Below are 12,652 nucleotides of genomic sequence, written 5' to 3' on the forward strand. Positions count from 1 at the left end.
GGTCAGAGGGAGAAGCAGACTCCCTGCTGAGCAGGGAGCCTGATGCGGGACTCGATCCCGGGACTCTGGGATCATGTCCTGAGCCGAAGGCAGTTGCTTAACCAACTGAGCCACCCAGGCGCCCCTTCTGGGTGTATATTTAAAAGAACTGAAAGCAAGGTCTGAAGAGATATTTCCATGTTTATAGGAGGACTATTCATAATAGCCAAAAGGTAGAAGTGATCCAAAGGTCCTCAACAGATAAACAAAATGTAAATATTATTCAGCCTCAAAAAGGAAGGATTCCTGTCACATGCTATAACATGAATGAAACTTGACGTCCTTGTGCTAGGTGAAATAAGCCAATCACAAAAAGACCAATACTATATGATTCCACTATAAGAGGTGTCTAAAGTAGTCAAATTCATACAAACTGAAAGTAGAATGGTGGTTACTACAGGCTAAGAGTAAGGGGAGGAGGGGATACGATGGTTAGTTTTATGCATAAACTTGACTGGGACACAGATATTCAGTTACACATTTTTTCTGGGTGGGTCTATGAGGATGTTTCTGGATGAGACTGACATTTGGATCAGCAGACTGAGAAAGCAGATTACCCTCCCCAGAGCAGATGGGCCTCATCCAATCCACTGGAGGTCTGAATAGAATAAAAGGCCAAATAAGAAGGAATTCTTTCTCTCTGCCTGATTGTCTTCAAGTTGAGACATTGGTCTTCTCCTGCCTTTTGACTCAGACTTCGCCTGGAACTTACACCAGCAGCTCTCCTGGTTCTCAGGACTTCAAAATCAAACTGGAACTATACCATCAATCCTCCTGCGTCTCCAGCTTGCCAGCTGCAGGTGTTGGATTTCTTAGCCTTCATAATTGTGTGATTAATTAATGATCCCATTAGAGGAGTTGATCACTCTTACTGAAGTCACTTCCTTGGATTTTGCAAACTGAAACAACGAGCATGATGAAGTAGGCCAATTTTGGTTTGTAAGGGAGGTGAAAGAAGTAAGTGAGAAGTGGATTGGGAGGTGAGAGAAGTAAGCTAGAAGAATTTGGCAAATGACACCGAAGGAGACCTGTGTGCCGCTCTTATAAGCATCCTCAGCTTCTCAGTGACCCATAAATCTCCAGTTAAAAGGTACCAGCCATAAAATTAACAAGTCAGGAAACGACAGATGTTGGCGGGGATGCGGAGAAAGGGGAACCCTCCTACACTGTTGGTAGGAATGCAAGCTGGTGCAGCCACTCTGGAAAACAGTATGGAGGTTCCTCAAAAAGTTGAAAATAGAGCTACCATATGATCCAGCAATTGCACTACTGGGTATTTACCCCAAAGATACAAAAGTAGGGATCCGAAAGGGTACGTGCACCCCGATGTTTATAGCAGCAATGTCCACAATAGCCAAACTGTGGAAAGAGCCAAGATGTCCATCGGCAGATGAATGGATAAAGAAGAAGTGGTATATATATACAATGGAATATTATGCAGCCATCAAAAGGAATGAGATCTTGCCATTTGCAACGGCGTGGATGGAACCGGAGGGTATTATGTTGAGCGAAATAAGTCAAACAGAGAAAGACATGTATCATATGATCTCACTGATATGAGGAATTCTTAATCACAAGAAACAAACTGAGGGTTGCTGGAGTGGGGGGTGGGGTGGGGGGATGGGGTGACTGGGTGATAGACACTGGGGAGGGTATGTGCTCTGGTAAGCACTGTAAATTGTGCAAGACTGTTGAATCTCAGATCTGTACCTCTGAAACAAATAATGCAATATATGTTAAGAAAAAAAAAAAAGAAGAAGAAGAAGGTAGCAGGAGGGGAAGAATGAAGGGGGGGAAATTGGAGGGGTAGATGAACCATGAGAGACGATGGACTCTGAAAAACAAACTGAGGGTTCTAGAGGGGAGGGGGGTGGGAGGATGGGTTAGCCTGGTGGTGGGTATTGAGGAGGGCACATTCTGCATGGAGCACTGGGTGTTATGCACAAACAATGAATCATGGAACAGTACATCAAAAACTAATGATGCAATGTATGGGGATAATATAAGAATAAAAAAATTAAAAAAAAAAAAAAAGATACCAGCCATGAGGTTCACAAGAACAATTAAAATTCTCAGGAAGATATCAGATCTAGGCCACAGTCCTTTATTAAAGAAGTAAAGAAGGAGAGAGGAGAGGAAAAGTCCAATTTATTGTACTGATCATCCTAAGAGCCGTCCCTGAGACTGCCCAATTCCTGGGTGATATATATATATATATATTTATACACCTAAAGGCATCAAAGGCTGTTGCTATTATTTCCCAGGGTCCTCCCCAGTAGAAAGAAAAAGAACACCTCTAGAGTATTACAAATGATTTCCTCAAGGAAGGAAAGGTTGAAGAAGGTCAGAGGGCTCTCAGTCAACACGAAAGTCAACCACCCTGAGGAGGATCCAAGACTGAGCCACAAGAAAAACTTTCTTTCAGGAACCTAAGGAAAGAAAAGTTACATTCTATATGTTTGCTAACATCCTCAGGCAGAGGTGAAACTGTATTAGAAGAAACACTCCAGGCAGAAAGGGTTCAAAGTGGGAAAGGATTTCTCCCCATACACACCCTCCTAGAAGAATTTTCACCAGAAAAGAAATGAGATATGAACAGCTGTTATGCTTCAATTTCAGTAGGAAGCAGAACTAGGAAATAAATGTCCCTGTTCAAGCAAATTGAGACTATCTTGCCCAATGATAGTAGATAATCCAGGTGGCATTTCTATGGCCCATGTAAGATTGTACATCTTTTCCACTTAAGGTCAATCTTCCTGATGACTCCGTATGGATTGCTACCCAAAAGGCTGCTATAATTTGGACTCCATGACTACCTTTATAACCTCAAAAATTAAAATGCAAATTAGACTTTTGACTTGATATTAATTCATTCACACTTTTGTTCATTAATATTCAACAAATATTTGCTGAGTGACTGCTTTATGCAAGGAATGATCTAGCTGCTTAAAGTACATTAGTAAATAAAAGGGACAAAGATCCTTGCCCTCTTGGAGCTTAGATATTGTGGGGATTAATTTTATGTGTCAACTGGACTGAGCTAAGGGATGCCCAGACAGCTGGCAAACATTTCTGGGTGTGTCTGTGAAGGTGTTTCTGAAAGAAATTAGCATTTGAATCAGTAGACTAAGTAAAGAAGATCTGCCCTCACCAGAGTGGTGAGGCAACCTATTGCCTCCCTATCCCCCCATCACAGACAAAATGGTGGAAGGAGGACAAATTCTCTCTTTCTTCTTGAGCTGGGTCTTCCATCTCCTCCTTCGGACCCCGGGAGCCGCGAGGTTCTCAGGTCTTTGGATTCAGACTGAATTACATCACTGGCTTTCCTGGGTCTTCAGTCTGCAGATGACAGGTCATGGGATTGCCCAGCCTCTATAACCATGGCAGCCATTCCTACATCTATCCTACTGGTTCTGCTTCTTCAGAGAATTCTGACTAACACAGATAAAATAAATGCACCGTGTAGTCTGTTAGAAATGTTGGACAGCAGCAAGTGCTTGGGGAAGAAAAAAAGTAGAGCAGAAAAGGGAAAGAGGTAGTGAGACAAGTGGCATGGGAATGAGTAGCGGGTAAGCTTCATGGAGGTGAGATCTGAGCATAGATTTTCAAAGACAAGAGAGGGGTGCCTGGCTGGCTCAGTCAGTAGAGCATGTGACTCTTGATCTCAAGGTTGTGAGTTCAAGCCCCACATTGGGGGCAGAGATTACTTAAAAAATAAAAAAACCTTTTAAAATTTTTTTTAAATAAATAAAATAAAAAGACGAGAGAGAGAGAGAGCCATGCAGACACATCTAAGTGAGGAACTTTCCAGGTGGAAAGAATGGCCAGCACAAAGGCCCCCGAGGCAAGAGCATGCTTGGTGTGCTCAAGAAACAACAGGAGGCCAGAGGGGCCGAAACAGAGAGGTACAACGGGACGTCAAAGGGGTGATAAAGGATAGGGGCAGACCACATTGGGTCTTGCAAGGCATTGCTAGCACTTTGGCTTCTATGCTTAGTGAAATGCAGAGCCCAAGAAGATTTAAAGCAAAGGAATAACATGCTCTCACTTGGGTTTTCAAATGATCATTCTGGTGGCTACAGAGAAAACAGACTGCAGGGGGAGCAGGGTGGAAGGAGAGAACAGGGAGTCGGAGAGAGCAGTGTTGGAAGCACTAGGAAACAAGGTGTGAACTATCATACTGATCACCCTCGAGAAAATCCCGGTAAATCCTCTAAGTAAATAAATTCCTGAAGGTCTTACAATAACTGAAACTTTGCCTCATCTGCGACACGAAGATAAGCGGGGGGGTTACTGTTGCTTCACAAACATTTACCGTGGAAGACCACCAAGGCTGAAGAAGATGGGGAAGAGAATAGCTGGCAGCTACAATCAGCTCAGGACTAAAATTCACCCAAGAAAACAATTTTCATTCATCCCATTTTAAAAAGCAAGTAAAAACAAAAACAAACAAAAAATTGCAACCATCTACCATGGATTGCTTTTCCTGAATTGGGGAGTAGATACAGAGCATATCTTGAACTGAAAGGGAGGACGAGGTAATAAAAGGAAGTAAAGCACTGTTTGCCTACTGGCCATACTGCAGAGCCGAGGATCTCTCTGGAAAACCTTTCTGGAGGTAACTGAATTAATTTTGTAACAAATTCTAAGGCGGCCCTATCATCACATGGTAACACCCCGTTCCTATTTGAAATAGACTTTTTCTCAAAAACATATATACTGTGAGATGTATACATGTTTCTATCACACAGGCACACAAGGTAAGTTAGCCTAGGGTAAGTTTTTACATGACTTTATTTGTGAGGAACAAAATATTTGTTCATCTTCGTGGAGTGGAGCCAGGCCTGACACGGCAGACAATCTTAATTGTGCAGGTTCTTCCATAAAATATTAAGCAATGAAGCGTATTATTTATAGCCCTCCATGAAGTAATAAAACCCCACCCTGACTGTAAGCAGAAAGGGAGTCCATTAGGGTTTTACACAGCTGTCTCGTGGAAGCCCAGGGCCAGAGGGAAATCGGGTCCTAAGCAGCCCGGGTGCATCAGGAAGAGAGATGGCACACTCTGAAGAGTTCATCAGAAGAGAATTTCATCAAGGTATTTCCAGAAGTGACAGGTTTTGTTAAATTATTTTAACAAACAATGTTTTGCTTGTAAAGGCTGACCTCTATAGACTGCATGATCTGGGCTCCTCTGCCCTCTGCCTCCCGGTTGGATTTGGACAGTGAGTGCACCTGCAGGAGATTAAGAGGGTGGAAGAAGAAAGAAGGAAAAGGGAAGAAAAGAAGGTTAGGGTATTTATTTCCTCTGTTCCCCCTGCTCCAGTGCATTCCCCATTTTTCAGCAGCCATAGCTCTCGTCAGGCAGGTCCTCTTCCACAAGTGTGGCTCGTACTGGACTATGGTGACAGTGTGCCCTCCACTGCATGCTGTAGGCTCAGGTGTGGTATTGGTTTCCCACTCTGGCTTGTTCTCGCGGTCTTATCCTACCTTTTTTTTTTTAAGATTTATTTATTTGAGCGAGCACGTGCACACGAGTGGGGGGAGGGGCAGAGGGCGAGCATCTCAAGCAGACTCCCCACTGAGCGCAGAGCCTGATGTGGGGCTCAATCCCATGACCCATGAGATCATGACCTGAGCCGAAACCAAGAGTCGGATGCGTAACCGACTGAACGCCCCTATCTTATCCTACCTTATTGGTTCTCTTATCCTGTCCACATTTCCATAAATATCTTGATTACATTCTCTTCAGAGAGTGCCATCTCTTCCTGCTGGCACGCTGCCTGACACGCTTACCTGCTTGAGACCCGATTTCACTCTGGCCCTGGGCTTCCATTAAACAGATCAGAGAACAATGTTTCTCGGTGGGTGAAAGAGTGAATAACCGGTACCATATGGAAACAAAAACCACTCTACAGCAATACAAAAATCACTAATTCACCATACAGTCCCTTTTCCAGAAACACTTTCTCTATAATATATAGGCTGTGCCTATATATGGGAAGCTAGGAGTTTAAAAAGGATGGTTACTAAAAGATGAAAAAGAAAAACTTTAAGAGTCTTTCTTCTTCTATAGGCTTAGCAATAGCCTGTGAGTTGCTTTATCAACTATTGCATTCTAAAATTCAAAAGAGATGTGGCATTATTTTTATTTTTTTTAATTCAGCTCTGAAGAAACATTTAAAATAACACTGAAGTATAAGATATACTATGATAATAATTTAACAATTTTTAAAGTTCCTAACACCATTAAGCAATGACACATCTCAATAATAAAACAGTACCGTTGCAAAAGAAAATTTTATCCTCCAAAGGTTTAGCAAATATAATTGAACACTGGATTCTATATTTTTTATGTCACCCTTATACACCTTGGTTTTTCCACCGTAACAAACCACGAAACACTAATGCTTTGGGTAAAAGTTTAAAGTTTAAGAAAAGTTACAAGTTCATTTCATGAAATGACTGCTAAACTAGTATGAAGGATAAAAATAGACCCAAAAAAACAGATAGTAGCAAAACACACTAAATTTCTAACAGTTCACCAGCACAAATCTGCAGACCCATAAAGTAATAAGGGGCCTTGATCATATCCTTCTGCTTTTTCAAGCACAACACACTTTCTATAACTCACGCGTGCCAAATATCTGTTTGATTCCTTAAAAAAACAGAGTCCAGGAGCTCAGTGTTAAAGTGTAATGAATTTAATTTTACATGCCTTTTGAAGAGTACAACTGAGTCAGAAAACAACTAAACAATCAAGGCTGACGGTATGGCAAAAGAAAATTGAGATAGAGAAGGAAAAGTATTTAGGTCAAAGCTACTATTACACAAGTAATGGAATATACACCAAAAAAATTAAGGAAGTAGAAATCATGGAGAGTATTTGTTAACCAGCTAGTGCTTCTGATAGTTCCCCAAATGAGCCCACCTAAGATACAATTTTTGCAGTTCTTTATCTTATTAACCGTGCTAATACTAAAACGCAAACGTTTTACCTAAGCACTCTTCTCTGGAGCGTCTCTGTGTGGTAGTAGGAAGTGAAGGAGAAAACCAGCTAGCATATTCACTGTGTTACAGGCTCTGTCCTACCCGACCTTTTGAATGCATGACCTTTAAGTTGTTGAAGGTTGCCTCAGAATTTGGCTCAGTTTGATGGAAACATCTGTTCCCCTTGCAGGTACACTGTAAGGACTTTTTTCTCAGTTGGATTCAGAACACAGCAAGTGAGCCCTTGTCTGTCCAATCATGCAGACCCCAACACTTGTAAATCAAGTTCTGCGAGGACAACAGCAGGTCCACATTCCGCCACCCTTTCTCAGCCAGCTAGGCCAACTGACTGCTGTGAGAACTGCTCTTATCATGTCATCAAATCGAAACATGTTGAGATGAGGGACTGTAAGAGACATCTGCAGAATTCCCAAAATGTAGTGACTTTGGAACATTGACAGATGCATCTGTCATTTTATACCTTCAACTAACCTGATGTCCACTGGCCCGACACAGTAAAGCTGTCCAAGATCGATTCCAATTCTTTCACGTTATTTTCACATGTCTCTACTAGAAAGGCCTGGTGCTTCTTAGCCTTTTAATTAAGAAAACAATTACACATAATAAGGTCACGTATTATAAGAGCTGCAGATTTGTGTGAGCATATATAGCACTGTTAACAAGCTAAAAATTTCTCCATTCAAATCCATTATTAATAAACCTCCTTCTGTCTTAATCAGACCTTTTACTTGGTTTAATGTAACTCTGTATAAGGTTTCGGTAACAATATACTGACGCCTTAGTGCCTGGCACTGTTTTATACATAATAATCCTTTTTATCCTCACAGCAATCCAAGAAGGAAGGGCTATTATTATCCCAACTTTACAGATAAGAAAACTGAGACAAAGAGGAATTAGGAAACACTTTAAAAGATCAAGGTTGCAGTACGTGGCAAATTGCCAGATGGTGGTCAAAAGTGCATACAGTATGACCATGCAGAAGGAACCGCAGAGGTCTACTCAGGAGGTAACGGTAGCGTAGGCTAGGGTCTGGGCTGTGAAAAGGAAACGGCAGGCGGGGGGGCGGGGGGGGGGCCAGAATACTTAGAAGATGGAACAGCCAGGCCCTTGGTGACACTGCATTGGGTTAGACTACACTGATCGGATTAAATTGGATTAGATTTAATTGGATCAGACGGGATAGAATTGATGAGGTTGGGTAGATGCTCAGGTAAAAGGAAGAGTCAAGAGTGATCCCAAGTTTCAGGCTAGAAGAACTGGCAGATTTCAGTAGTACAGTGAGAACAGTGGTGGTAGAGGTCTTATTTTGGGTGTTTTTGTTTATTTACTTCCTTGTTTTTGGCAGAGAGTACAAAATCATGAATTCTGTTTCAATCACATTCCATTGGAAATACCTTTAAGACACTCACAGTACCAGCACAATACAAGGCAAATAAGAGGTCCGAAATAAATATATTCGAATTAACAAAGAACAAATAAAATAGAAAAATATGGGAGGCAGCTGGACATAATGGTACAAAGCTCAGAAGAGAAGTCAGGAATGGGTTTGGGCATCACCTACAGATACTACCTGAGGCTTGCCTGGAGAGCGTTTGGCAGGAAGAGAAAAGAGCCTAGGACAAGGCCTTAAGGAACTCCAGAGCGCAACTAATGAATCATTGAACACTACATCAAAAACTAATGATGTACCACCACATGGTGGCTAACTGAATATAATTTTTAAAAAGTTAGAAAAGAAAAAACGAGCAAAGCAGATTGAAAAAAGAGGAAGAAAAACAGAAAAGTATAGTGTCATGAAAACCGAGAACACTTGAAGGACAGCATTGTTAATTATGTCAATGTCACAGAATATTCAAGCAAAATGGAGACTAAGAAGTATTCAATGGACTTAGAGGTCGTTGGTGACCTTGATGAAATCTGTTATAACTCAGACTGGAATAGGTTGAAGAAACAGTAAGCCTGAATTTTTTTTTGTCCTAATTGAGTGAGAGATAAGTCAGTGGAAATAGGAAGTTTAGACAACCCCTTCCTGGTAAAAAGGGAAGGAGAAATAAAGGGAAGTAACTGGAAAGAAGGATGAGGTTGAAGAAGAGTTTTGTTTTGTTTTTTTCAGTACATGAGAAACTCAAGCGTATTTCAAAGCTGATGAGGTGGGGGCACCTGGGTGGCTCAGTCAGTCAAGCGTCTGCCTTTGGCTCAGATCATGATCCTGGGGTCCTGGGATCAAGTCCTGCATCAGGCTCTCTGCTTGGCAAGGAGCCTGCTTCTCCCTCTCCCTCTGCTTGTCGCTCCCCCTGCTTGTGCGCACTCGCTCTCTCTCTCTCTCTCTCTGTCAAATTAATTAATTAATTGTCTCTAAAAGCCGATGAAGTGAAAGCACTAGTGAAAGAGTACTTACAGATCCAGAAGAAATGGGAGAAGAGATAATACAGGACAAAATTATATCCTTAAAACATATAAAACGAATAATGCTTTCTTAGATGTCTGTTCTACAATCACATTTTTCAGAAAAGCTATCCACTTCACCTCCCTGACGATATCAATTCTATTAGATTCTTCACAGCAATTATCACAGTCATGGTTCTACATGTATTTGAATCGGTCTTTTGTTAGTGTCCATCTCATATAATTTAAGCTCCATGAGGGGAGATATGGTGGGGTTTTTGTCCTCCTCAGTGTATTCTCAGAACCTAGCCAATACCGAGTATCAAAAGCAATAGTTAAATCACAGCTTTTATATAAAACGGGTATCAAAAGCAATAGTTAAATCACAGTTTTTATATAAAATACAGAGTACATATGTATAATTGTGAATTCAAATAGGATCATAATATACATGCTGCTAGATTATTTACTTTTCTATTCTTATTCTGCCTTTGACATCGTTCCACATCTTATTTTTTAGTTTCATAGTCCTCCATTGTTTAGATGTACCATTAATTAATTTAACCAGTCCACTACTGTTAAAATTTCCAGTATTTTTTGCTATTAGTGATAATAGTACAATAAACATCCTTGTATGTGTGCTCGTATATCTTTGCATAAACATGCAAGCATACCTACTCAATAAAATGTTAGAAATAGATCTGATGGGTAAAAGGGTATGTACACCTATTTTCAGACAATTATTACCAAATTGCTCTCCAAAGAGTCCTACCAATATACACTACCACATACAGTGTAAGTACTTATTTCTCACTATCTTCCCAATGGTAAGCATTAGCAACTTATTTTAATGTGCATTTTTTTAATTTTAACTAAGATTAAGGATCTTTTCATATGTTGACTAGCCACCTGAACCTTTTCTCCTGTGAACACCTTTTCACATCACCTGCCCATTTTTACACTACATTGTCTGTATTAACCTTAGTGATTTACAATAGTCCTTTCTAAATTATGGAAAAAATCCCTTTGTCATACATGTTGCAAATCATTATTGCCAATTTGTCACTCGCCTTCTAACTATATTCATAAAAACAAAATTGAATTTTTTTAAGTGACCAAATTTATCAATAATTTGTTTTGGAACTTCTAGATTTTGTGTCAGACTTTCTTTACTCCAAGATTATAAAATACTTAATTCTCTTTTTCTTCCAGTGCTTTTTCACCTTTTTTTTTATGGTTCTTTGATCAATCTAGAATTTGTTTAATATAAGCAATATGGCAGGGACTTAGTTGTATTATTTCCTCTTATGTATATCCAGTTATGTGAAAACTCTGGGATAATTTACATCTCTAAAACACTGATTTGGGGGTGCCTGGGTGGCTCAGGTGGTTAAGCATCTGCCTTTGGCTCAGGTCATGATTCCAGGGTCCTGGAATCAAGCCCCGCATCAGGCTCTCTGCTCAGGGAGGTGGGGGGTTGCTTCTCCCTCTGCAGCTCCCCCTGCTTGTGCTCTCTTGCTCTCTCTCTCTCTCAAATAAATAAATAAAATCTTTAAAAAAAATAAAACACTGATTTGACATACTGTGATATTTTGATTTATAGTAAGAAATATAGATCTGGTCTTCATCCATGGTTCCTGGCACATAGCTCCTAAAACCCTTGTAATTTCCTTTCTAAGAGCCACAAGTCCATCTTTTATTATAATATTTAGTTTTGTTCCCAGTTCCTGAAATAACTTCAGAGTCATAAAGGTGAAAGGGATGTGTTTTGTTATTCACAGCAATCTCTTTTAACCACACCTCACTTTATGTTAATACCCGAGAGGGCAGTGGGTCCATGGGCATGCACACAGCCTGACAGACTGTTAGGGATGACTGTAGTATGTTATTTAAGATTCAGTCAGTCTTTGGTTGTGTGTAAGGCCTTTGTGCCAGTGAGGCTTCCACTCTGTTGATGCATCTGCATGTAGCTTGGGGCATGCTTTCAGGTCTGCCCCACATCCTGCTTTGATTGCTCCTGAATGGATGCAGCCTACCACATGCACATAGCCTTCCCAACCCCCCACTCAGCTGTGACCCCGTGAGGGCTCCTCTTGCCTGTCTCTTTCTCTAGTTTTCTCTTTTAAACTTCTAGCTTCCGGGTTATTTTATTCTATCATAGAGGTACCAGGTTTCTCTTAATTGCTCTTCACCAAGATTTGTCTTGTTTTCCACAATGCCCTTCAATGTGTTCTCCACTCTCTAGTCCAAGTAAGCTCAGTCTCCTCAAGCAGAGGAGACTCTTTCCCCTTAAAACCAGCCTGCCTTTCCTCCTGGGCAGAACACTTATGCCACCCAAATCCAAACTTGGGGGTGGAGACCCACTTTTTCCACAGCAACAATTCTGTTCTCTAAGTAGCCATTGGGGGGTTGCAATCCCTGGTCTTCTGGGACAGGAGCAGTTGGCCCCACCAATTTTCTTGGCCTGCCAAGACTGGGGTAGAGCTTCTACATTACAAGTGAGGTCTGGGTGGAGGAAGAGCAATCTGGTCCTCTCACCCAGGCCTGCCTGGAATAGAATTGCTGCAACACAGGGCTCTAAGGGATGAGATATTCCAGCAGTTTGCCTCTCCCAGGAAGAAAACATAGCCCCAGCCTGAAAGCCAAGGAGAAAGGAAGCGCCCATCTTCTTGGCTACAGCCGCCCAGAGTACAGCTTCTGTAACAGGGAGCAGGGTGCAAAGGGGATTATGGAACAGAACATCACTCAAATGCCACAGATTCTCACAGCTCTTACTGAAAATTAGAGAAGTCTCTGCTCAGATCTTTTGTCCATTTTTCAAGTGGATTTTATTATTAAATTATAAGAGGTCTTCATATATCTTGGATAAAATTCCTTTATCAGATACATGATCTGCAAATATTTTCTCTCATTCTGTGAGCTGTCTTTTTATTTTTCTGATGCTGTCCTTTAAAGTCTTTTAATTTTGATGATTAGTAGATTTACTTAAATGATATTTTCTCCTTTGCCCTTGGGACAATTTCCAGAGCTTTATATGATTGTTGTTGTTTTTTTTAATTCTTCATCAGTGAAATTATTGTTTTGCTAGGTAGAGAGTTCACCAAGCTCCTTATACCATCATTCCAGAGGTTCTTCCTTACAATATGTTTTAATATCCTAAAGGTTTAGTGTCCTAGGTCTTCTTATTCAGTATTTTCCTAGTATTATCATATAATTA

The 12,652-nt window shown here is 40.9% G+C and overlaps 1 protein-coding gene across 1 annotated transcript in view; it reads right to left on the reverse strand.

The window, feature by feature from the left end:
• Positions 1 to 12,652, reverse strand: part of CCDC171 (coiled-coil domain containing 171) — a 304,487-nt gene that overhangs the window by 194,719 nt on the left and 97,116 nt on the right. Inside the window, exon 12 of the mRNA XM_034987955.1 lies at positions 7,522 to 7,624. Within this exon, the coding sequence (XP_034843846.1) occupies positions 7,522 to 7,624 (103 nt within the window). The remainder of the gene's footprint in view (positions 1 to 7,521; positions 7,625 to 12,652) is intronic.

Source organism: Mirounga leonina, unplaced genomic scaffold (assembly GCF_011800145.1).
Source record: "Mirounga leonina isolate KUSES-001 unplaced genomic scaffold, KU_Mleo_1.0 Mir_447, whole genome shotgun sequence".
Lineage (NCBI taxonomy): Eukaryota > Metazoa > Chordata > Mammalia > Carnivora > Phocidae > Mirounga > Mirounga leonina.